Source organism: Myotis lucifugus, unplaced genomic scaffold, assembly GCF_000147115.1.
Source record: "Myotis lucifugus unplaced genomic scaffold, Myoluc2.0 scaffold_20, whole genome shotgun sequence".
NCBI lineage: Eukaryota > Metazoa > Chordata > Mammalia > Chiroptera > Vespertilionidae > Myotis > Myotis lucifugus.
The window spans coordinates 3234420-3262210 of record NW_005871068.1 but is presented as its reverse complement, the minus strand read 5'-3'; the positions used below and the strand labels follow the sequence as shown (position 1 = coordinate 3262210).

Below are 27791 nucleotides of genomic sequence, written 5' to 3'. Positions count from 1 at the left end.
ACCCCTCATGCAGGGGATGTCTGTGCTCACAACGGCCCCCAGGGCCTGCTTCTGAGACAACAGTGTGATGCTGCGTGACCAGCCTGACACAGTAGGTCTGGCTTTTATGATGCAAATTTCCACTTTAAACTCAAAGGTAATTACAGTATTTTAACGTACCTTTCTCATGATCGGTAGTAAGTTTCTCCAGTGCACAGTCCACATCAAAAATGTACCGGTAAAAGCACAGCTGGGTGTACAGGGACTTGTCAGAATACTGCAATATAACAGAAAATAAATGAATACTACTGTTGGGGAGGGGGAGCGGCAGAGATCAACAGAGTATATTCCTTAATTTCAACTTCCACATCAAGAAGTTTTTGTTTTATGTTTTTTAAAAAGGGGGGTAAGTAAGAAGAGGAGAATCATACCAATGGTTTGTTCCCATCATAAAGCATACATACCATTCATATTTCAGAATAAATCCTGCCACTTCGATCATAGATTACTACTTGTGAAGCTGCAGACTGATTGCCCCTGCTGTCAAAAAGCTGATTTTGTCAAATTGAAAATTCCTATGCACCCTTGACAATTTGCACTGTTAATCGGGAAAAGTAGTACTGTGCTTCCTAACTGGGACCTGTCCATGCCAGCAGGAAGTTAAACAATTTCTCAAAACTGTTTAACACATACTGCTATATTATGAGCACAATCTTATGACCTGTGGCGACAATCTATTGCCTTTACCAGGAATTGGCTCACAAGCACATGATGAATTAAGAACAGACTTGAGAAATATCTTGACCACTTGCTCTGTGCTCACTCTAAGTGGGAAACATATGATCTCAGAAATACCATGTGAAATGAAATAACCAAGGGTTTTCATCCCACCCACATCAAAACAAATGTTGAGTGACTTTGGCAAGTTCTAATTCAATAAACTATAGGCGATGTGTGTGAACTGTTATTCATTTAGCAAACATACTGAATGCTGACGCACCTGAGGTTATCTAGACTCACTGTGTATTCTTCTGAGCAACCATAACTCACTCTTGTGAGGGGGAAAAACATGTGCAGTCAATTCAACAACCAAAGTGAGAATTATTTGGTGAGTCACATGAACTTTTATTTATTTTAAATCAATTGCCCTACAAGCTTTCTTTCCTTCTTCCTAGGGGGTTAGATACTTGGGAAACCCTCTTATTGGAGGACAATGAGCTGGAGCTTTGGTATTTTTTTTGGCGGGGGGGTGGTTTGACCTACCAAGGTGAAACAACTAAACCCTCAACAACTACTCAAATGACAAACACATTAGCAGTTCTCTCTTGCTGCCCTGGATGACCATGAAATCTAACCAACATCAACTGAGCACCTACTGCATGCCAGTGTGGGCACCAGTGACAGCTAATACACACAGTAAGTATACTCTATAGATGTTGGATGAATCAAACAATGAATGACCATGACAACCAAGACATCTGCATAATCCATGCCACAAGGTCAGGTGGCACCCACAGACTAGCATGTGAGTAGGAACTTAAAGAAAACCACTATTTACAACCGGATATGGAACCAGCATTATTTTTTTTTTTTGAGAGAATCACTTTGGGTAACCAAGTATTAATTCCAAGGATCCTAGCTGGGTACTAAAAGTGAAAAACTATAGTCAACTCAACTGGGTGCAGAAGTAACTGAAATTCAGTTACCAGAGCTCAAGGACTGACCTTCCTGCTAACCCCATTATAAAATATGTTACTAAATTTAGTGTATTTTAAACTTCTTTGGCCATTACAATGTGTCATCTATAAATATTAGGCTGCATGAATAACCCACATGGAACTATTCATCGGCCAGGGCTATTGTCTTTTTCTGTGTGCATTCCTTCCACAAGTCTCTCTTTCTTTACCTGGACCTATTTTAAAAAGAATACACCTAGAAGCTTATTTTATTTCTTATTAGCTATTCTACAATATGCATCTTCATTATACTATTATACACCAGTTATTTTTAGTGAATCCTGATTACTGCTTCCTGGGGGGGAAAAAAAGGAGGACGACAGCGATTAAGTTATTTGTTTAGTTTTTTAGATTCAGCAGTAATTGCTGGTACACATCTCCCTGACTGCACACATGCTGCAGGTTGAATAGAACACTGAAATTACCTCCTTCATAATAGTTTGTTTTGATAATGTATTGTGTGTCGAGATGATGAGAAACAGTTGCTGTCAATTTGATTAGCCATTATATTTTTATGTTAATTGCCATTATTGGGTCCATTCTGTTTAGTGTCACCATAGAAGCCATACAATGTTAGCATAAATAACAAATTGGAGTAAATTAGGAAGATATATTTTTGCCAATTCATTTTAATTGCCCCTCAGTCCTTCCGTTGGTTAACGCAGCTGTTGACCCATAATAAGCGCTGGGTCAATATAGCTGCTTGTCAATTCAGAAATGCAAAGTGCTGTGTTGCTGGTAATGGATATACAACAACCTTTGCCAGCCAACTGAAGCAAACGAGTGACAACCCACATGAAGGAATAAAGCGTCAGCCATGGAGTTTAGTGACCTGATATTAGTAGGCAGGCTAATTGAAAGTCACTGCCTAAATGGATAAGGAAAATAGGAGGGGGGGGAATTTAAAAGGAGTTATATATTTTTTAAAAATATACCAACACCTCCTGCCCTTTTGATTCCTGACATATTTTGCAATTAGTAAACTGGTTGAAAACAAAAGGCCCTATTAGATTTTCAATGTCAAATAAAATTAAGTGGTTTTAAAGAACACACATGAAATGGAGTAAACTATAGTTTAAATGAGCAAGAATAACACCTACTTTTGTTTTCTTGATTTTGCACCATTAATTTGTGATCATTAGGGGGGCTTTTTAAAAATCATTACCATCTTTTCTCTTTTGCCTTCGATGATAAATTCTTCTAATCAAGAAACCTGACACCCTCTAGTCTTCTCTGAGATCTTCAGTGGTTTTTACCCCCCACACTTATATGCTCATTTTGACTGCACAAGATTGGATGGAAAATACTTCAAGAAAATAAGATGATATTTTAACATTTCTTTCTCTCTCAAGCTTTCACTTATTGGTTTAAAATGTTCGATTTCTTGCTCTTTCCTTGAAAATTGCACTCCATACAGTGCCTAGGCTTCTTTCAGTCTTCCTTTATAGTTAGAACATCATGTACCAAAGTGGCCGACTGATTTAATAAGGACAATGCTGAACTAAAATAGCAACTGTGTGTATCACACTCTGCATTCAAGTTAGTTGTCAGAGAGTGTTAACAGACTAATAATTGTGAGCCCCAGATACACATGCATAGCGGTAGGGAAGAAATTCCGCTTTGATATACCTGGCTCAGAGGAGGCACTTGGTGAACATTGTGGAAAAAATGAAGGGAAAAGGACAATGTTTTAATGCCATTGGTTCTGATGCGTTCTTTTTGACTCCCGTAATCAGATTATATTAGAAACAATGCAAACTTCATCCTCTCTCCACGCCAAAATACTTAAAGATGGATAGGTAGTTCTGTTTTCATTTGTCTATATTCCCCAGTCTCTCTCCTGAGATTCCTGATCTGGATCTACTTCAGTGGACCCTTACCTGGCTGCACACTGGAATCACTTGGGGCGCTTTTAAATAATACTGATGCTAAACCACACCCCTGGCTCAGAATGCAGGGTGGAATGCTGGCTTGGACATTTTTTTAAGAGCTACCATTTAGTTCTAGTGCAGTGATGGCGAACCTTTTGAGCTCGGCGTGTCAGCATTTTGAAAAACCCTAACTTAACTCTGGTGCCGTGTCACATATAGAAATTTTTTGATATTTGCAACCATAGTAAAACAAAGACTTATATTTTTGATATTTATTTTATATATTTAAATGCCATTTAACAAAGAAAAAATCAACCAAAAAAATGAGTTCGCGTGTCACCTGACACACGTGTCATAGGTTCGCCATCACTGTAATCTAGTGGGTAGTCTGGCATGAGAACCGCTGAGCTACATGTTACCTGTATTGGAGATAACTTTCAGAACCATGGATTCTGATCGCTCCAACCTGGCTTGACATAAAGAAATTAGCACTAACCAAAAAAGCTTAAGTTTTTTTCTGAGAACCACTTTTGAGGAAGATGTTTGCTTGTTCAAGCAAGTTATCTCAAGATTAGCATAGGATATATTTTCCTTACATAAATACAGGGCAGTGTTGCATCTGATTTGCACTTTGGGTTTCTGTTCTTTTTGTTGCACTGTAATCTACACACCAAAAGTGCACAAATAATAAGTGTACAGCTTGATGCACAAGGTGAACACATCTCTGTAATCAGCATCCAAAACAAGAAACAAAACACTACCAGCACCCCAGAGCCCCCCGACCCCACCCCCGTTCCATTCCCAGCTACTCATCTTCCCCCCAAAGATAACAATAGATTTGCCTTAATAAAACTTTATGTGCATAGAATCATAAAGTTTGCACTTTTTTTCTCTGTTTATTTTGCTCAACATTGTTTGCGAGATTCATCCCTGTTGCTGTGTGGAGCAGGAATTTGTTTATTCTCGTTGCCATGGAGTATTCCACTGAATGAATACATAACAATCTATCCATTCTACAGGTGATGGACATTTAGATGGCTTCCAGTTTGGGGGCTATTAACACATTTCGTACCGCTCAGGAGTTTTCTCGTGTTTCGCGCGCCATCTGTTAAGGACCGCTCACGAGTGTTCTCGTTTTTCACGCCCATGGAAAAAGGAGCGAATCTAGATACTTATGTAAATTTTGTTTGGTCCCTCTTCATAGAGGAAAATGTTTTACGCAGTACCATACGTTAAAAAAGTACTAGGAACTTTAATTGTTTAATTGTTTTTGTAAATAAAAATGTTATAATTATTGAAAAACAACACCTAAAGTGCATTATGATGATTTAAATAACGTGCAGTTTGCCCAAAAACGTGCGGTCCCTGGCGTATGTCTTAGAGATTTCTATGCGGTACGCAATGTGTTAAGAATGGTGCTACTGTGAATAGCCTTGTACATGTCCTTGAAGCACATATGTGTATATTCCTGTTGTTTACAATACCTAGGAGTGACCTAATGCTCAGCTTTAGTAGGAACTGCCAAACTGTTTCTTATGTGGCTGCAGTATCGATTTTCCACTGACTCTCTTTTGAACCTCTTTAACAATACACAGTCCTTTACTTTGGCTTTCAAAGATTTTTGTCTGGTAATGTAACAGTCTCCCCTATTTGTAGGGACAGAGCAGAAGTTAGCTATAACTACCTCTTTATCAACTTCAAAATAAACATAACTTGCCTCTGAATTAAATTCCTTGAGGTATGAAGAGTTGGGGTCATGTCCCTAGAGATTATCCACAGCCAAATCTTAAACTCAAGTTATCTTCCTCTACAACCTCGAGCAAGCAAGGCCTGCATTCTCACATCAACTGGTATACTAGTATATTCATAGAAATCAAATTCATTTGGTTTAAGCCCGAACAATATCAAATCAGGAAGGAAAGTGGGCTGCCCCCAAAGTACTTTTTGAGCATTAAACATCATTTTTCTTCTACTACGGGCACAAATAAACCCACACCAACTGTGATTTTAAAATACAATGACAGTGTATTGAGCCCCATTACTTTACAAAAGGTGAGGCTAGAATTGACTCTAGGCATCACAGCATGAAGCAGATTCGGAACTCTAAAACCCGCTGGCACTGACAGAGACCATGAGGTACATGTCTAGAAATGGAAAATTGCCTTTGCTGAAAGATCCCTATCAGCATCTTCACCATCTACTGCATAGTTCCAACCACTCCAGGTTCACTCTCAAGTTCTCCATATGCCCCTCAACCGCCAGCCTGGCCACATGCCCACCCCACTCTTTACCAGCCTCTGCTCCAGACAGGCAGGCCATGTGCTCTTCCTCTCCTCTGCGCCCTGGCCCCAGGAATTTTGCTCCTCCTTGGTTTTTGTTTTTAAAATATGTTTTTATTGACTTCAGAGAGGAAGGGAGAAGGAGAGAGAGAGAGAAACATCAGTGATGAGAGAGAATCATTGGCTGCCTCCCGCACACCCCTTACTGGGGATCAAGCCCGCAACCTGGGCATGTGCCCCTTGACTGGAATCGAACCTGGAACCCCTTCAGTGTGTAAGCTGACGCTCTATCCACTGAGCCAAACCAGTTAGGGCGATCTGCTCCTCCTTTGAGGCCCATCCTTCCAGCCTTGTGCCTAAAGATCCACTCGGTTTCTACCTTCCTCATCAGACCTCACAGTCACCAGTATCTGGGAAGCCTTTCTGGTCTCCATGCTTCAGTTTACTCACTTTCCTCTCCTCTGGGTCCCCAGGGTTCACCACATCCTGCGGGCCTAGAGACTGCAGTCCAGGAGGACCTCCTGGGATGGGAGCTTCTGTGGGCAGAGACTGTGTGCATTCCCCTTTGCACTGCTGGTAGCTAGGCCAGAGCCAGTGGTACAGCTGGCTCTCAGTGAATGTTTGGGGAAGAAAGAAATTCACAAAGCCTGTCTCTGCCTCTGATTGAGCCTCAACGTATTGCCCAGGGATACAACTCTAGTCCCTTGAAATGATTTCTAATGTTTCCTGTGTGCATTTCCCCCTGGTAGACTGGCTTTGGGGTCAGACTGAATCTGGTTTGAAAGTTAGTTCTACCACTTAAAGGCTTGGGTGACTTTGGACACATTGCTTAACCTACTCATACCTCAATTTCCTCATCAATAAAATGAGGCTAATAAACCTCTCAGGGATGTTGTAAATATAATGAGATGCCCTATGGAAAGCATCCAGCACCATGACTGGTAGCCAGTAAATAGTGGATACATGACAGATCCCAACTAGACTGTAAGCTTCTGGAGGGGTGGCTTTATACATAGTTAGAAAGCCCAATACGATGTCCATGACAGGTGTTCCAGGAAACTTTGTCTAAGGAATATGTTTAAACTCTAGAATATGAATGCCCCCTTTTTAATGAATGCATTAAAACCGCTATTTCTAGTGTTTTCATAAAGATCTGCCTTTAGCATTTCAGAGCCTCTCGATTTCCATACACCTTTAGGCCTCATCTAAATTATTAGTCTTGAATATGAAAAGACTAAGATAAACTTTCTTGTGTTCCCTGCCACTCAATTAAATTAGTTCTCTTCCCAATCAACCAAAGGACTTGTATGCATGCATATGAGCATAACCAATGGACAGAGATAGTAGGGGGGTGAGGGCATGTGCTGGGGGGTGGGAGCGGCCAGGGAGAGGTCAATGGGGGAAAAAGGAGACTCATGTAATACTTTAAACAATAAAGAATTTAAATTTAAAAAATTAGTTTTCTTCCCATTTTATTTGAATATCGGTATTAACTTAGCTATTTTACAAATATGGAACAACAGTGAGTGAAAGAAATTACTGGTTTGCCAACTCCACTGTCCTTCTTTGCAAAGAAAATTATTTCCATAGGCTACCGAAATAACTTATTTGGATTACTTCAATTAATTCTAATACAAAATATTGCCACCACTTCATTAATCAGCCACTTGTGAGGGTTACTTTTCCAAGAAGTCTTTTTGGTAATTTGATTAGGAAGAATGGTAGCACACATTATCATCTGATTTAGTTTGTCCATCAAGTAGATGATTTACAGCAGGTCCTTGATAGCGATGGGCTTAGAAAACACACACATAGCAATTCTTCATTTCAGGATCCCAGTCATACTTTTTTGTAAAGATGAAGTTATTTTTCAAAGTCTTTGGCAACACACATTGCTGAATAAGCATCAGGAAATATTTCAGTGCGTTAAGAGGCATTTCACTCTTTCCCTCTCCTCACAGACAACCCTACCCCCACGAATGATGCAGTAATTAAAACCTAATTATTATCTTCATTTTAAACAAAACCTAAAGTGAATACCAATTAATAACAACATACTAATGAGCATCTGCTGTGATGAAATTGAATATGAATGTGCTGCAAATTTCGGGTAATTTATTTTTTTAGGGGAAGTGCCACTGGTCGCATTCTGCACATGGCAATTTCCATCTTAGGAGACAGGGCTGGCTTTAACACTGCAGATGTGGAAATATCCAAATACTGGCCATGAGGCCTTCAATGGGACTGAGGACAATTCTAGGACTCTATCTTGAATTTACTGCTCTCCCTTCAAAAGTACCCCTTTTATTAAAAAAATCGTATTTCTAGGTTGACCCCATACCAAAAATAAAAACCCAAAAGTTCCAAATTTGTCCCCTGCCCTACATGTAAGCATGTGTAACATCACAATAAAAAATTTAAATACAAATTTCAAGCCAGAAGAAACAATCATAAAAATAAAGGTTTATACTTTGGATTCCACTGGAACCTTAAGATGGCCTAGAAATATTTATGTTTAAGCAGGAGAAACCCTTGAAATCGGGAAGTACTGAGGTAGTCAACTGTGCTCAGATTAATTAGTGTCATTAATATCACCTATATCAAGAAGCAAAACGTGGAGACAGAATGAGGTTCTATAGATGACACTTCCAACCACCTCCACATCCATGGTATTGAGTACAGCCACATCAGTGTTTTTCAAAAGTGTTCCATTAGGGCACCCAGAAGGCTTCTCCAAGTGTTTGATTCTGATTTCACTGATTAAAGTATATATTCATTGTAAAAAATTCAAAACAGGTATATTCGCCTGCATACATACCAAATTTAAAGACATGAAAGACCACAACATATTAACCGGTGTTCTGTGAAACGAAAAATGTTATGAAGCTAAACTACACATCTATATTGATAAAAATATAATTTACCTGTTTTATAGATGGAGGTTCTGCATGAAGTCTTATTTGGAAAAGAGGGTTTCCTGGATTAGGTCATTTCTCGGGTTTCTTTCCAGACTGAAACTAAACTGAAAACTACAATCTGAGTTTGTTGTCTTATTTACAAAAGGAACCACTGTCAATTCACCCAAATATATCTATCTTGTTAAAATAAAAATTCTCTACCACTTCTCACCCACCCCTACCCACAAAAAAATAGGCAAAACTGAAGTCTAAAATGTTGGGTCAGTTTTCTAACATCTTAATAACTGGTCCCCCTGACAGTCTATACTGAACAATATTAACAGTTACTAAAATAAATGTATATAGCTACTGTAAATAAATTGATATAGCATTCAGGATGAAAACAGCTCTCTATAACTTTTTAATGGTATGTTTACCTTCCATTTTCTAACAGAATTATTTGTATATTTTAGTGATGCTACCCTGAGAGGTCTTTGACAATCATACTCTTTTTTAAAGTTTGTTTTTTTAAAAATAGATACTTTTATTGATTTCAGAAAGGGAGAGAAAGAGAGAGAGAAACATTAATGATGAGAGAGAATAACTGATCTGCTGCCTCCTCCACGCACCCTACTGGGGACTGAGCCCGCGACCCCGGGCATGTGCCCTTGACAGGTAACTGAACCTGGGACCCTTCAGTCCGCAGGCCAACACTCTATCCCCTGAGCCAAACCAGCTAGAGCCATACTCATTTTTTATTCATGTCCCTTGTACTTGTATAGTATGTTAGGCTTTCCAAAGCATTCAATGCTCAAAACAGTTCTGTGAGGTAGGGGGAAACGAGAATGACTTTCCTTATTTTGCAAAGCTCATCAAGGTTGTCATCTGTTCATGATCCCAGATCTGGTCAGTGATTGGGGTAGCTGTGGTCAGTTTGAAAACCTTTTAGAAAAACTGGTGGAGTAAAAATTATAATAACAGTTCATAGCTAGAATCAAGAAGGCTACAGATTTTTATTGCCAAATGACATCTCACATCTTGGCATGAAATGCTGGTGTAGGATTAATTGAGCTAGGCATTTTTAAAGTCCATATATTCATGCTATTTTAAAATGACAGGGATTTCTTGAGTGCTATATATGTGTTAAATCACACTAACATGAGGTATTAATATTCATTTGACACTTTCTAGTTTTCAGATCAATCTCCCCTGCATTATGCTTTTTTCCCATTTGATCTTCAACAAATGAACTAGCTATTCTGATTATCCTCATTTTACAGATAAGAAAGCTGAGACTCAAAGAGGTTATGGGATTTGCCCTAGGTCATGCAGCTAGTAAGTGGCAGAGCCAAGACTTGATCCCAGGTTTTCAGTGTCCAAGCCCCTTGATCTCTTTAATATGCCACCTTTCATTCATGTACTTTCAACTATGTCATTCTGTGTATTAATCAGTTCTTCTATGGCTAGTTTTCAACCTGCCATACTTGCTTAGTGTACCAGAGAAGCAGTCCATTCATAGGCACCTGGTACCTCACGTACGCAGTGAGGCTATGGTGATGCTATATTTAGGGTACAGCCCACCATAAGTCAGAGTGGCTGGAGCACAGAGCCAAAGCAAAGGGCACTGGGCTGGGGGCTGGAGGTAGAGCAGTGGTTCCCAAACTTATTTGGCCTACCGCCCCCTTTCCAGAAAAAATATTACTCAGCCCCTGGAAATTAATTTTTTAAAAATTTTAATAGCAGTTACTCATCGCCCCCAAATGCACCTGTGGCCATCACCGCCCCCCCTGGATCGCTGCAGCGCCTACCAGGGGGCGGTAGCGCCCACTTTGGGAATCACTGAGGTAGAGGCTGCAAGGAAAAATTGACTAAGCCAAATAAAATGCTTCCCAATGTTATCATTGTTGCACTGGGGACCCAATGTCTAGCTGTATCAATTTAACTGTATAATTTTTGTTTATCTTCATTCTAAGAAGCACCTTTTAGAAATTGTGCCTTTGATTGGAAATAAGTCAAAATTTGAGTTCTTAGAAGTAAAGTTTATGATCTACACAGACCTCTGTGTATATATTCGGGAACATTTTCATCTGGACTTAGAAATTCCTACTGGAACATAAAGAAGCTTTCCTTTTTAAAAATATTTTTGTTGATTTCAGAGAGGAAGGGAGGAGAAAGAGATAGAAACATCAATGATTGATCGGCTGCCTCCTGCACGCCCCACACTGAGAATCAAGACTCCAACTCGGGCACATGCCTTGACCCGGGAATCGAACCATGACCTTCTGGTTCATAGATCAATGCTCAACCACTGAGCCACGCTGGCTGGGCAAAGAAGCTTTCCTTTTATGCTTTACAAATGAAAAAACTGAGGCTCAAAGAGGCCAAGTAATCTTTCTTCTCATTTGCAAGCAGGGGGGAAAACCCCATCTCAAGGCGGTTATGAGGATTGAATGTGTAAAACACTTAGTACTTGTTGTACAGAGAGTGCTAAGTATTTGTTAGTATTATAACTCTTTATTAGCTATGAACACTTGCCATTGGAGGTTTCCTGAAATAAACCAAACAGGCACTTGCAAGAACTTTACTGTTTCTTTTTGCTTTTTAAATTTTGGTAAACTTCATTCAAGAGCCAAAGCCAAACAGTATGCTTTTATAATTCTAAAGAAAAGTCATTGATAATGTAAGCAACTGATGAAAAAAGACGGGGGAGGGAGTTAAGACTTCAGTACCAATTATTGTAAAGAAATAAAGACGACTTAATTTCTACCCCTCCAACAGGTTGAAATAAGACAAAATATTGCCTCGCTTGTAATCTCTTTGTGGCTGATATGGCAGTTCTGTTTAAGGTATTGTAATCGCCTTGTGGAGAGGGATTATATCATAAACCCCTTAGGGCTCCCAATATTCTGGCACAGGGAGGATAAAGAAACTAGTGGGCATCAGCTCTTTAGAAGAAGGTGCTAAGTAAACCCAAGGTATTTTAAACTATGAAATGTAAAAAATGAAATAAGGTAAATATAGTGTAGCTAAGAGCACAGACTCTGGAACTAAACAGGGTTCAAATCCTGGCTCTACCCCTTAGCAGATATGTGATCTTGGGCAAGGCATCTAACCACTGTTTCCTCATATATGAACTGGGATGACAATAGTGCCTCATAGAATGATGGTGTAGTAGATGAAGAGTTTAAACCGAGAAAATGCTTATAATAGTGCCTGCAACAGTAGGTAATATATGTTTAAATCTTTTTTTTTTGGTTAAATTTGGCCACAACAAACCCTTAATGTAGCTTTACAGTTTTTGTTTTGTTCTAGGGTCTTTATATGTCAGTCTATAATGAAGTTATGCATCTTATAAGCTATTAGAAGACAAATTATAGCTATGAATATAGTTTAAAAGGGACTAATAGTTTCATAAAACTAGACTCACATACATAACAAAAAACTAAAAATGATGCTGAGAAGTATTCAAGAAATGGTGTTTTTTTGTTAGCTTATTTTTTTATTTTATTTTATTTTTGCTGGGAGAGGTCTTTACTGACTATTCTTAATCTTTCTTCTTGGTATAAGGTATGACATTAACGATATAGGGTAAATACACGAAACAGTAGTTAACTGTGTGGGTTCTGGGTCAGATGGACTCTGCTTCAAATCCTGGTTCTGACATGTATTATAGGGCAGAGAGTCCTTGTGTGAGTCACTTAACCTCTCCAAGCCTCAGTTTCCCCATCTATAAAACACCCATGAGAGTGTTGTGAGGGTTAAATAGGATCATGCATATACAGTGTTTGGCACAAAGGTACTGCCTGGCACAAGGTCTGCACTCCATTAATCTGAGCTATTATTTAAGTGTAATGCTCTGTAATACCACTGCCTCGATTATAAGACACTTATCATTGCATTTCAATGTTTCTGAAACAAAGATATGTCTTATAACTGCTGTTCTTGCTAACGACTTTCTTTTTCTTGAAAAGCTGTTGCTAAATCAGTGATGTGTTTTATAACTGTTTAGAGGCCCAGTGCACAGATTTGTGCACTGGTGGAGTCCCTCAGCCTGGCCTGCGGGGAAAGGGCTGAAACCGGCTCTCTAACATCCCCAGAGGGGTCCTGGATTGCAAGAGGGCACAGGCCAGGCCGAGGGACCCCCACCGGTATATGATTGGGGCCAGGGAGGGTTCCAGGGCATGTCCAGCCCGTCTCACTCATTCCCAATCGGCCAGACCCCAGCAGCAAGCTAACCTACCGGTTGAAGCGTCTGCCCCCTGGTGGTCAGTGCATGTCATAGCAACTGGTAGAACGGTCGAACGAACGGTCGGACATTTAGCATATTAGGCTTTCATTATATAGGACTAGAGGCCTGTTGCATGAAAAGATTCGTGCAATAGGCTTTCCCTTCCCCTGGCTGCCGGCACTGGTTTTCTCCGGCACCCGGGACTAGGCTTTCCCTTCCCCTGGAGCCGCCTTCAAGCCTTCGCTGGCACCCGGACCCAGGCCTTCGCTCCGGCCGGAGCGGCCTTCAAGCCTTCGCTGCCCCGCCCGGCCACCCCGGGCCGGTCGCACATGGGCTGCCCGCCGCCCTGGGTCGCAGATAGCAGGCCCGGATGCGGCAGGGCAGGCGGGATGGCGCTGTCCCGCCCCACCACCCTGGGTGGCAAATAGCAGGCCCGGATGGCGGTGAGGCAGGCAGGATGGCGCTGTCCCACCCTGCCCGCAGTATGCAAATTAGGCGCCATCTTTGTTGGCGGTTAACTTGCATATTGCTCTGATTAGCCAATGGGAGGCATAGCAAAGGTACAGTCAATTACCATGTTTGTCTATTATTAGATAGGATAGCATGATAGAACAGAGAAAAACAGTAGGCATAAGCAAATTTAACATTTATGCCTTTTCTTCGTCCTCTTATTTCATTAGTTAAGATTCAGTTCTTGTTACTATTCAATTCTACTGGTCAGACTATGTTTGACAGTTATCTGGTCCTAGCCAGCTCAGTCAATGAAATAAATCCATATATCTTACTCCCAACATGGCTGCTAAGCTCTAAGGACATAGACTTCGTATACTTACCAGCCACCATCACAATAGGAAATAAGAAGAAGGAATTATTTCACTGAGATCATTTAGTAGAGTCCAATGGTTTGGACTTTCTATAGGGAATTTCAAGTAGCCATTAACATAATTTAGTTCCGAAACCCATCATACAGCCAAAAACTCATGGTAGATGTCCCATGATGTTTTATATAAGAAGCCATTCAGTAACAAGTCATTGTAGGAATTCTTTCCAAATGTCAGCAGTTCATTTTGATAAACAATGAAAAACAGTAACAAAGAAAGTGTATTAATGTATGTGCATGTGCAATTCATGAATTCCTTATCTAAATTCTTCCAATTTGCCAAAATGATACTAGCACTACAAAAAACAGAGCCAACAAAAACTGGTTTTGGCTTCTCCTTGCCCTTTCTTGTTAGAATGCATTAGAAATTATAGTATTAGATACTTGTTTAATTAGAAACTAGGCTTGCTTGTATTCAAGACCTGGTCTTTCCTATTGAAAGCTCACCTAGGCCACCTTCTATACTCAATAGGAAACAAACCATTCTATAGAGAGGTGTAAAAACAAACAAAACGCAAACTAACTAACAAATTTTCCTTGGAATAAAAGCCAAGAAAATGTCCTCTGTCAACTACTTTCACCTAAAAGGAAGGAAACAGTAATTTCCTATAACTTCTTTAAGAAGCTTTGAGACTTAAATTATATTTGAAAAAAAAAAAAAAAAACAGAAGCAAAAAACCTGCCCAGGCTCTATACCTCTAGGTCTCAAAGCATGGGAAGCTCTTTGATAATATATCCCACTAACATTCTCTATACCCCCTTTTAATTAATGTATAGTTGACATATAATATTAGTTTCAGGTGTACAACACTGATTCAACATTTATATACCTTACAATGTGAGCACCATGATAAGTCTAGTAACTTGTCTCGGTACAAAGTTATTAAAATATTATTGACTATATTCCCCATTCTTTAATGATATCTCTGTGATTTATTTATAACAGGCAGTTTGTACTTCTTTTTTTAATAATATATTTTTTATTGATTTCAGAGAGGAAGAGATAGAAACATCAATGATGAGATAGAGTCATTAATCAGCTGCCTCCTGCACACCCCACACTGGGGAGTTAACCTGCAACCTGGGCATGTGCCCTGACTGGGAATCGAACTGTGACCTCCTGGTTCATAGGTCGACACTCAACCACTGAGCCATGCCAGCCAGGCAGTTTGTACTTCCTAATCCCCTTCACCTTTGTCACCTATCTCCCCAACTCTTTCCATTCTGGCAACTATCAGTCTGTTCTTTGTATCTAAGAGTCTATTTTGTTTGTTCATTTTTTTTTTTAGATTCCACATGCAAGTGACAGCAAGGGTATTTTTTTTTTACTTACTTCACTTAGCATAATACCCTCCAGGGTCCATCATGTAGATGCAAATGATGAGACTTCACTCTTTCTTATGGCTAAGTAGTATTCCACTATTTAGATATATCACATCTTCCTTATCCATTCATCTACTGATGGACACGTAGGTTGCTTCCATATCTTGGCTATCATAAATAATGCTGTAATAAACACAGGGGTATATATATGGTTTCAAATTAGTGTTTTCATTTTCTTCAGATAAATGTCCAGAAGTGGAACTTTTGGATATGACAGTTCTCTTTTTAATTTTTTGTCTCCCCTTTCAAAGATTGTCCTCAGGCTCCTCAGATAGGCTTCATTCCAGCCTTAACAGATTTAGATCCTATTCTAGTTTGTTTTTCTGTCTTTTTGTTGTTGTTGTTAATCCTCACCTGATATTTTTCCATTGATTTTTAGAGAGTGGAAGGGAGGGGCAGAGACACAGAGAAAGAAACATCGATGTAAGAGAGACACAACAATTGGTTGACTTCCACATGAGCCCTAGTCGGAACCCTTCAGTTTGCAGGCTGATGCTCTATCCACTGAACCAAACCAGCTGGGGTTGTTTTTCTGTCTTATCTTCCATGCTCTAGAGCAGGGGTCCTCAAACTACGGCCCGCGGGCCACATGCAAATACAAATATTGTATTTGTTCCCATTTTGCTTTTTTACTTCAAAATAAGATATGTGCAGTGTGCATAGGAATTTGTTCATAGTTTTTTTTAAAACTATAGTCCGGCCCTCCAATGGTCTGAGGGACAGTGAACTGGCCCCCTGTTTAAAAAGTTTGAGGACCCCTGCTCTAGAGCAGCAGTCGCCAACTGGTGGTCCGTGGACCGCTGGTTTAAGGAAACCTTTGGAGCAGCGGTAGCCAACGGGTGGTGGTCCGTGAGGTGCAAAAGGTTAGTGACCGCTGCTCTAGAGCATACTCTATCTGGGGTTTGAATAGAAACTTCAAGGATCAACAGTGAACCATTATGCCCTCACGCCTACATTATGCCCACATCTTATTTGATTCTTTGGCAGGTTGCACTGACATGAAAAAGCGTACTGTTTCTTCGGCATTCCTCCTGGCTCTAATTGGTTTGTAATCCTCAATGACTATAAGAGAACTGCGTCAATTTAAGTTCTAGCAGGTCTGTTTCTCTCAAATCATTTGTCACCGCCCCCACCACCATCACACTTAGTCACTGTTGCCTTGGATATACACAACGTGGTGCTCAATTATTCAGGTGCAGATAATCCATACCTTGTTCTTCCTCTTTCCTGCCTTAGACTTCATTTCTCAGCAGTTTTTCAACCAGCAAAGTGAGAAAGAGTAATATACTTTGCTGAAATATGGTACTGGCACATAGTAGGTATTCAATAAACACTGTTCCAATATTGAGTAGGTAAAGCATGAAATCAGTCAAATGAGTAGCCTAGCAACACTCTAAAAGTTTAGAGTGATGGAAAGTAGCGATGACTGGTTAAAAATCAAGTTCTTGTTATCTGTGAATTTCATCTGTCCAGGTGAGTGGTTTTCAAACATTTTCTTAGTAATGAAATCTATTTTCTTTGTGTTTTTTTAAAATTATTAAATTTATTGGGGTGACATTAGTTAATAGGATCATATAGGTTTCCAGTTTATATTTCTATGATACAAGATCTGTATATTGCACTGTGTGCCCACCACCCAAAGTCAAACCATCTTTTGCCACTACATATTAGGCCCCCTCCACCCCAATGAAACCTATTTTCATAGTTGAACTTTAATAGAGAAACCTCACAAATAAAACAGATAAAAGTGGACATACTCAAAGGATGTCTTTGAATAACGTCTGGGGCCTCACCCATAGAATGTAGTGGTGAACACTTTTTAATGCTAGCATAATCATACAAGGTATGTCCAGAATGTAGGAGCTAGAGCCCTATGCTCTCCAAATAGGCCAGTTAGTATGGGAAGAAACGAAATGGGCAAATTGGTAGGTACATCATCAGCTGAAAATGAGGATGTGAATTTGCTAAGCCTAATATGAAATGGTGTGCAATCACAACCATTATAAAAGAAAAGAAAAGGAAAGAAAATATCATTACTGTTCCCTTTAGAGCTAGCATAGGTGGGCAGAAGCTGTTGGAAGCAGTTTGAGACTGCAGTCATCCACGAGCCTGTAGGAGGTCCCACCCACCAACGTGACTCCAGGGTAATCTATTTCACCTCGCTCAGACACACTGTTTCATAGATGTGAATGCAAAATAACCTTAACCAGTAATTTTAAACCAGGAGAACAAAAGGAACATGATTGAAACTAATTTACATTTTCAATTATTATTACAAAAATTTAGAAACTTGCTTTTTCCATGTGTGTGGTCTGTTTATTTTTAAATGATCACCTTTAACCCACAGGAAGTAATATGTTTGAAAAGGGTTCCAGGATGCTGGCTATGATGAGATAGAGAAAACAAATTAGGATTGAGATTCTCTTACTCTCTAAGATGCCATGTTCTCACAATAAATAAGACTGAACTACAAGAAAATAGATGTATACATGTATTCCACAAACACATGCAAGGTTCCCTGAACTCTACTGTTGTCAAAAAATCCCCCACATTGTTTCAAAATCCAGATTTTCCTATTCAAAACAGTGTTATGTTTTCAAGGCTTTATGTTCTTATTTAAATGGTTAGAACTTATATGAGTGGCCTGACACTGATGCCCACATCTATTTCATCTATTTCTTAAGCAAGGCTTCAGAAAGGTCTGCCTTTGTTTTTACTTTAGCAATGAGAATATTGTTTTGTACCTTAAAAGAGATTTTTTTGTCATAGTTGCATATCTTCCCCTTGGTGTAGATTCCTTAGCTGGTGTAGAAAGCTTAGCAGGGGCTCCCAATGACACATCTATTTAGTGTGCCTTGTTTTCAGCTTGGCAGCTTTGGGACTTACCTTATAGTGACCTCAGTGCTGGATATTTAATTCATATAATTTTTTTGTTGAAATGGAGCAACTTTTGCTCTATGTCTCCAAATATATCCTTTCACTTGAAGAAATTTATCCTTTACACAATTATATCATATCAACAGACCATAGAAATTCACTTTTCTTTAATTTTGATTTTAAAACTGACCACAGTAAAATTGACTTGGGAGAGGGGAACAGTTAAATGATTTTTAACACATGTAACACCCACAAGAATCAGGACATAGGACAGTTCCATCACCTCCAAAACGCCCTTGTGATGGCCCATCCCGTGTGGCTCAGTGGTTGATCATTGACCTATGAACCAGGAGGTCACGGTTTGATTCCTGGTCAGGGCACATGCCTGGGTTTTGGGCTTGATCACCAGTGTGGGGCGTGCAGGAGGCAGTTGATCAATGATTCTCTCTCTCCCTCTCCCTTCCTCTCTGAAATCAATAAAAAAAAATAGAAGAAACTCCCTTGTGCTGCCCCTTTGTATTCACATTTTGAGAATGCCATCTAAATGGAATCATGTAGTATGTAGTGTTTTGAGTCTGGCTTCTTTCACTCAGCATAATGCCTCTGAGATCCATCCAAGTTACTTGTGTTTCAGTTGTCCATGGTATGCAAATACCACAGTTTACCCATTCATCCTTTGAAGTGTGTTTGAGTTGTTTCCAGTTTGGAGCTATTATGAATTCAGCTGTTTATAAACACTTGTGTACAGGTTTTTATTGAGCGTAAGTTTCATTTCTCCAGGGTAAATACCCAGAAAGATTTCTGGGTCACATAGTAAGTGTATACTGACCTTTATAAAGAATTGCCAAACTGTTTTCCAGACTAAGCACCATTTTACATTCCCACCAGCAACACATGAAGGTGCCTGTTCCACATCCTCGCTGGCATTTAGTATTGTCAGTATTTTGTATTTTAGCCTTTGTCATGGTTTCTGTTTGCATATCCTTGATGCTAGTAATGCTGAGCAAGTTTTCACATGCTTATTTGTCATCCTTACATCTTCTTTGATGAAGAATCTGTTCAAGTCTTTTATTTTTAAATTGAATTCCTTGCTATTTTTACTGTTGAGTTTTGAGAGTTCTTTATGCATAATGGATACAGGTCCCTTGTTGGATATGTAATTTGTAAATTTTTTTCTCCAAGTTTGTGGCTTGTCATTTCTTTTCCTTAACATTAAGTGTCTTTTCCAAAACGAAGGTTTTTATTTTGATGATGTCCAGGTGATTTTTCCTTTTATGGATCAAGAGTTTGCTCTCATTCCTAAGAACTCTTTCCCTATCTCTGGGTCATGAAGAGTTTCTCTTAAAGTTTTACAGTTTTATATTTTAGACCTGTGATGCATTTTGAGTTAGTTTTTTGTGTAAGGTAAGAGCTTTAGGTCAAAGTTCATTTTTTTTCTGCATATGGATATCCAATTTCTCCAGCAACACTTGTTCAAAGGACTATTCATTCTCCATTAAACTGCTTTTGCATCTTTGTCAAAAATAAAATGGCCATACTTGTGAGTCTATTCTTTTCCACTGATCTAGGTATCTATCTTTTTGTCAGTTCCACACTGTCTTGATTATTGTAGCTTTATTGCCAGTCTTAAATCTGAGTACTGATTCCCTCACTTTATTCTTTTACTGACGCTCTATCCACTGAGCCAAACCAGTCAGGGCAAATTATGAATTCAATTTCTTTAACAGGTTATGGGACTACTGAGGTTATCTATTTCATCTTGGATGAATTTTTATAGTTTGAGATTTTTGAGGAACTGGTCCACTACTTCTAAGTTGTCAAATATGTGTTGTTTCCCTTATTATCCTTTTAAAGTCTTTGGAGGTCTAGCATTCTGGATATTGTTAATTTGTATCTTTTCTTTTCTTTTTTACCTTTGTCAGAAATGATAAGCCTCTAGCAAGGCTGGAAAAGGTAAAAAGAGAAATGATACAATATGCTTTGTATGATTTCAATTCTTTTAAATTCATTAAGGTTCCTTTTATGACTCAGAATACAGTGTATCTTGTTAAATGTTCCATGTGCACTTGACAAGAATGTGGATCGTGCTATTGTTGGGTGGAGTGTTCTATAAATATCAATTAGATCCAGTTGGTTGTCAGTTCTTCTATATCCTTGCTGATTTTCTGTCCAATATTTCTATCAATTACCGAGAGAGGAGTGTTAAAGTTGCCAACTATAATTATGGATTGTCTATTTCTCCTTTCAGTTCTGCCAGTTTTTGCTTCAGGTATTTTGAAGCACTGTTGTTAAGTGGATACACATTTTGGATTGTTATCTCTTCTTAGTGAATTAGCTCTTTTATAATTATGTAAAGTCCCTCTTTATCCCTAGTAATTTTCTTTGCTCTGAAGTCTAATTTTCTGCTATTAATATAGTCACTCTAACTTTCTTTTGATTAGTGTTTGCATGGTATACCTTTTGCCATTTTCTACTTTTAACCTACCTATATCATTATATTTGAAGTGAGTTTCTTGAAGACATTTTATAGCTATATCATTTAAAAAAATCAATTCTGATAATTTATTTTAACTGGTGTTCACAATGTGTTGCTTAATGATGGAGATACATTCTGAGAAATGCATCATTAGTTGACTTCATCATTGTGTTAACATCATAGCGTGCACTTACACAAACCTAGATGGTATAGCCTACTACACACCTAGGGTACATGGTATAGCCTATTGCTCCTAGGTCTAGGATATAAGCCTGTACAGCTGTTAATTGTACTGAATACTGTAGGGAGTTGTAACACTATGGTAAATATTTGTGTATCTAAACATATCTAAACCTAGAAAAGGAATGGTAAAAATACGGTCTAAAAGATAAAACATGGTACACCTGTATAGGGCACTTAACATGAATGGAGCTTGCAGGACCAGAGGTTGCTCTGGGTGAGCCAGTGAGTGAGTGGTGAGTGAATGTGAAGGCCTAGGACATTACTGTACATGACTGGAGGGTTTATAAACTCTGTCCCACAAGCTCTCCCTCTGCTCCCCTCCAACAGGGTCAGAAATGGGATGACTGAAGCTGTCAATACTGCTCCATGAACAGGAGTGTGGGCTGGGCTGACTGGAAATATCGAGAAGAAACTGGCTAAGTGTAGATCATTGTAATAGTGACTGTCAGGAGGGAGTGAAAGGTGGCCGAGGGTCAGTAGGAATAAGAAAATCAAGATGGCGAGATAAAGGAACATAGGGGACTGTCATGGCGAGGTGGTTTTGGCTACTGCATGCTGGAGCAGCGGTCAGATTAAGGAACTTTGTGGTATTCATAAAAAAGAGGGTGTTTAACAACATGGAGAGGGTGTAGAACTGAGGACTCAATATTTGGACTTTGGAAATTTGTTTTTGGTTCCATTGATCCTATCTAGCAAAAAGGGCTCTCTCTGGTATTGAACTGATGGAAGAAATATAACTTATCCATGCTTTGCATCATTACAACTGGAAAATATTTCCAAAGCACAGGGACAGGCTGGCCCTCCACCACAGAAAGCTTTTACTAAAGTGGCAGTGGGACTGAATACTGGTTAAGGTAGGTCCTGTGGGTCTGTGTCCTTGTACAGGATCTTAGGTCCTCAACAAAGAATTAACAGCCATGTAGTCTGAACACCTTCAAGCTAGATCTGGAAGGGCTGCAGAGCCTTCTGAATATGTAGATCTGGGGGTACAGGCTCCTCTGTGCTGAAACAGGCCAGTGGCTGACTGATTAGGATGAAATTGGTACACTTAAAACTGAGGTGCTGCGAGTGAAAGGGAATCTATTGCCAAGCCCCATAGATATTGTTCCTGTCAAAGAAAAAAAATTCCTTCTGAACCACATATCCTTCCATTTCTTTCAGGAAATTCAGCACTATTATAATCTTTTGGGACTTCCATTGTATGCACAGTCCCTTGTTGACTGAAATGTCATTATGTAGCACATGACTATATACACATTTAGACCGCTTGCATTTATTTATTGATATGTTTGGATTTGGGTCTACCATTTTATTATTTGCTTTCTGTTACTTCTGTTTTTCCTTCCTCTTTCCCATTTATTGTTCTCTTTGGAGTTATCTGAACATTTTTTTCATTATTTAAGTTAATCAACTGTGTTTTTGACATGTCTTTGTATACTAATTCATAGTAAAGGGTGACGATACTTTACTCAGAATAGAAATTGTACCACTTCAAGTGGAAAGTAAAAACCCATATAGGTCCCTTTTCCCTCCCCCTTTTATGGTGAAGTTGTCTTATATATACTTGCATACATTGAAAACTATCAGACAATGCTAGAATTTTTGCTTTCACATATAAAATACATTCCAAAGAACTCAAGAGGAGAAAAATATAGTCTATTATATTTACTAATTCTTTCTTGATGTTCCAAGTTTCCTTCCAGTATCATTTCCCTTTAACAATTCTGTCAGAGCAGGTCTGCTGGCAATGCATTCTCCCTCATCTGTTTTTCCTAATCTAAAAATGCCTTTTACATTTGAGGCAGGATAGTAAGAAGACAGGAAAATTCCTTGGCAAGTGGAATGGGGAAACTGAGACAGCTGATTCAAACTAGCTTTATCCAGCACCCTGACTCACCTGCCCCCATCCCCCTTGCAGGAACACTCCCTTAAGCATTAAGCACTCAGGACAATGATGTTCTGATCAGTATCAAATAATCTTAGGAAAAAACTTCAGGTCTATTGGCCACAGAGACAAAGTTTTGATCAAAGTAGAGATAACATCTTAAAACCACAGCAAGGTCAGGTGAGGCGAAGCCATGGTTGGCATCAGGACCAAATGCAATGACCAATGACCCCCTTACTCTAGTGCCAACCAATCAGTAGAGACCACAATGCTGACCCTCTATGCTCATTTTGATAAATCAGCATATTAAAGGACACACCTGGAAAGCTGATGAATATTTTATTGAGATTCTACCCTGAGACCTCCTCTAAAATTCCTGCCTTTAGAAAATAGATAAAAACCCTGAAGACAAAGGACCCAGTGTGAGATCCATGGCTTCTGACAAGAAATGTGTCATTTGAATCATTTTCCCTTATAAATCTTTTTGTCTTTTGTTTCCAAAAGTTTGCTTATGAGTGGATTTCTTTGTGTTTATCCTTTTGGGGGTTCACAGAGCTTTTTGAATCTTTAAGTTTATGTCTTTTGTCAAAGTTGGGAAGTATTCACATTTTTTCAAATATTTTTTTCTGCTTGGTATCTTCCTCTTCTTTGGGACTTCAATGACATGAATGTTAGCCTTTTTATTACTGTTCCAAAAGGCCCTTGAGGCTCTGTTCTCTCCAATTCCCCAGTCTTTCTCTCTTCTTTTTATAAAAAAAATTTATTGATTTTAGAGAGGGGAAGAAAGGGAGGGAGGGGGAGAGACAGACATTGATTTGTTTTCCACTTATATATGCATTCATTGGTTGATTCTTGTATGTGCCCTGACCAGGGATAGAACCTGCAACCCTGGCATATTTGAACAATGCTCCAACCAAGTAAGCCTCTTTGATGCTACAACAGGGCCTCTCTTCTTTAAATTAGATCATTTTTATTGATCTATATTCAAGTTGACTGACTCCTGTCATTGCCATTCTATTAAGCTCACCCAGTGAGTTTTTTAAAATTTTGATTACCATATTTTCAGTTTTAATCTAGGTATCTGGCTCTTCTTTATATTGCTTATTTCTTTGCTGAGATTTTGCATTTTTCATTCATTTCCAAAGTGTTCACCATTGCTTGTTAGAACACTTGTGTAATAGCTGCTTTAAAGTCTCTGTCATATAATCCTAACATCAGTGTTGTCGCAGCATTGAGATCTTTTGTTTTTTTGTTCCCATGCAAGTTGAGATTTTCTTGGTTCTTCTTTTTTTAAAAAAATATATTTTATTGATTATTTACAGAGAGGAAGGGAGAGAGACAGAGAGTTAGAAACATCGATGAGAGAGAAACATCGATCAGCTGCCCCCTGCACATCTCCTACTGGAGATGTGCCCGCAACCAAGGTACATGCCCTTGACCGGAATCAAACCTGGGACCTTTCAGTCCGCAGGCCGACGCTCTATCCACTGAGCCAAACCGGTTTCCGCATTCCTGGTTCTTCTTATACCAAGTAATTTTAGATTGTATCCTGGATACTTTAAATATTTTATTATGAATCTATGGGTCTTGTTTAAATCCTATAAAAATGTTGATTTTTTTTTAAAGTAGGCAATTGACTTCATTAGGTTTGGGCTGTGAGTTCCAACCCCCTTTCTGTGGGCTGTGGCTCTGATGTCAGTTCCGTTTTCAAAACTGCTGCAGGGCATTTTGGATCTGTCCCATGTATGTACCACAGTATTCCATCTAGGTCCTGGGTGGTGGTGTTTTACTTCAATTCTCAAAAATGTTTGCTACAGTCATTAGGCTCAGATCCTTTCCTTCCAGATAAGGGGATGAGCTAAGGAGATCATGAACAACTTTATGGGGTTCCTTTCCCTGAGGCTGTCTCTGTGATCTCCCTGGTACCTTCCAGTGACTTGCAGCTAGCTCTTGTTTTCAGTCCTCTAGCCAGAAAGTTGGGTCTTTACACGCTTTTTTGAGAGAGAGAGAGAGAGAGAGAGAGAGAGAGAGAGAGAGAAAGAGAGTGTTTTTCCCCCTTCCTTGGAGTTCTGGCTTCTGGTGACTCTCACTGCGCTTCTATTGCCACCACAAGAAAAAGAAAAAACCTGGGGGATTTTCACATTCTCTCTGGGAGTTCCTTTTGTTCTTTTTATTTCTCCAATCCGTGCTCACAACTTTAAGATATGGATCAAAATTTATATCTTCTAAGAATCTTACCTTACTATTTTACTGAATCTCCTCAGCACCAATGTATTAATTCTACAATATATTATTAAAAACTTGTTTTGCTTCAAATATCTGTGCTCTGTTCCTCATATTGAGATTGCATAAGGGCAGAACCCATGGCTTCAGAACCCTTTTTACTTCCCACATCCAGATAAGCATCCCGAAGATAGACAGTATTCAATAAGTTTAATTATCTGGTTGACAGATGTTCCAATCAGTCTTTGTAAAAATAAGAGTATCTTTGCACATTATGAGGATAAGGAGAACAATAAAATAGGGGGAAAGAAAGGTGCTAATTAATCATCAAGATAAAACAAGGTACAGTTGGTTGCACTATGTTCATTTTGAAAATGAGAATTTATTGCAATGTCACTGCTTTATCAGGGAACAATTTGAACATAATAAGAATTTTCTGTTTGCTTCTGCAGGATTTTGTCTATAAGAAACACTAGGTGAATGCACAGAACTGCACCCAGTTGAACTAAGCTAAAAGGAATATATGAAATGCACTGACCAGCTACCTCAGTTCACTGAGTGTATTATGAGCCACACTCACATCTAGTGTTTGTTTCAACTTTCCTTCCAATTTTAGATAACTTTCCTTCTGCCACTTCACCATGACTCACAAGCTGCAACCCTTCTGTGGTTCATGTCTGCACATAAACTTCAGGTCTTGTTCAAGGTAAAGTGCCATATTTATTATAGATTAATATACTTCCTAGCTATTTGAGATGTATAAGATTATGTCACTGTTTTCGTTAAGTTCCTATATTTTTGTTTATGTGGCACTGATGAAATTTTTGTATTCTGTGCTCCTAAACCCTGCATTTCCCCCATAATCCATTTGGTTATTATCATGTGATTTTACATAACTTGGTGATTTTTAGAAACACATTACACTCAGGAGAACTGAGTGTAATGGAGTGAAGAAGAGGGAAGACTGGTGGAAGGATAAGGTATACGGATAAAAACAAGAAACAAGATATGGAGCATATTCTTTAATTTCAATATTTGGGCAAGAAGATTTTCTTTGATCTATAACCATCCAAAAAAGAAGAGCATTGCCTGACACCACTAAACTGGGAACTGGTAGCTAATCCAATCACAGATTAGTTTGCTCTAAAGCAAACATGTCAAACTTTCGGCATGTGGCCCACGGGCCGCGAGTTTGACATGCTTGCTCTAGAGTCAACTTCAACTCAATGGTTCAGAGTAGAAGGGACACAGCTTCCCAGGACTAGTCTTCCTAACATGAGAGCATCACCTAAATAGAGAAAGCATAGGAGAAGGTACCAAATCCTCTAGCTTCTGATTGGAAGCCCCGAGAAGAAAGCCACAAGAATGTCTTGTTTCCTCATATCCACCTATTTTTATCCTACTGATCTCTCTAGTTCTAGCTCGCATCTCACCTTTGCCAAGCAATCACCTCTCATCTTTTCCTCCTATAACCACTTATATACATGTTTATACTAAAAATTAGTAAGGCATACCTCATTTTATTGTGCTTCACAGATGTTTCTTTTTTTTTTTTTAAACAAACTGAGGGCAAGGTCCTCCATCAGCAAAAAGATTACAACTTGCTTTATTGTGATACTCACTTTATGGCAGTGGTCTGGAACCAGGCCCACAATATCTCCGAGGTGTGCCTATATAGCAGTTATTTCTTTTCTGCCATCCCTTCAACACACCTGCATATGGACTCATGCACACCCATCAGTGACTCATTCTACTTGTAATTCTCATGACTTTTAGGGGATCTCTCTGTGTGTGTAGGAGTTGTATGTGTGGGCGGGTGTCTCTGGTCCAGAAATTTGCCTTGTCAGCTAGACTGTGAGCTTTAAGTCGAGCACAAATCATTTTGCCCCAAAAGCCTATTAAGAGCAAGGACAGTGCTATGCTATGTGGGGTCCAAAAGATCTTTTGTGTCTTTTGTATGGCAAGCAGTCGACCATTAAATCTATGCTTAGAAAGAACCAGTGATTTGGGTAAGGAGTCTATTCATTTATTTACCTTGAAAATGACTTATTTTTAGGTGAGCAATTAAAGGTATTAAAATTCAATTCAGAATCAGTAGACTACAGGAAGGAATCTCTCTACCATTCATTCTATATAATAGCATGGGGGGGGGGGGAGAAAGATCTGAGCAACAAATCCTATCAGTTTTTACTTTAAAATGCACCCAGAACCCAACCCCTTCTCACAAATTCCCCTCCTATTCTTTCGGTCCACCTGCCACCATCTTTTGCCTGGATTACAGCAATCAAAACAACCCACCTAAAGTCAAATCATGGTACTCCTCGGCTCAGAACTTCCCAGTAGTTCCCCATCGCCCTGGAATAGAAGTCAAAGTCCTTCCAATGGTCTATATGCCCACCCTGGTCTGTCTCCTCCCCCTGCCCCCATCTGTCTCACCTTACCTCTTACCTATTTTCCCAACTGTCCACTCATCCTTTGCCAGACCAGCCTCCTTGCTATTCCTTAAACATGCCAAGCACCCTCCTACCTCAGGCCCTTTATACTTGTTCCTTGTGCCTGACATGCTTTTCCTCCACATGTCTACAAGGCTCACTGCCTCACGTCCTTCTGGCTTTTTCTCAGTATTAAGAACTTCCCTACCCACCTTATATAAATTAGCAACCCCTACTTGCATCAATCTCTCTCCTCCTTACACAGCTCAATTGTTTTCCATCGTACTTGTCACCACCTGGCATATCATACAACTATTGTCTATCATCTACCTTTCCATACTGGAATGTAAGTTCCATAAGGACAGGAACTTAATTTAATGTCTTGCTTTATCCCTAGTGGCT

General features: G+C 39.3%; 1 protein-coding gene across 3 annotated transcripts in view; it reads right to left on the bottom strand.

The window, feature by feature from the left end:
- Positions 1 to 27791, bottom strand: part of POLA1 (DNA polymerase alpha 1, catalytic subunit) — a 311022-nt gene that overhangs the window by 72291 nt on the left and 210940 nt on the right. For all 3 annotated transcript variants that reach the window (XM_006085647.3, XM_023751338.1, XM_023751339.1), the window contains one exon: positions 160 to 256. In XM_006085647.3, coding sequence (XP_006085709.1) covers positions 160 to 256 — 97 coding nt within the window. The remainder of the gene's footprint in view (positions 1 to 159; positions 257 to 27791) is intronic.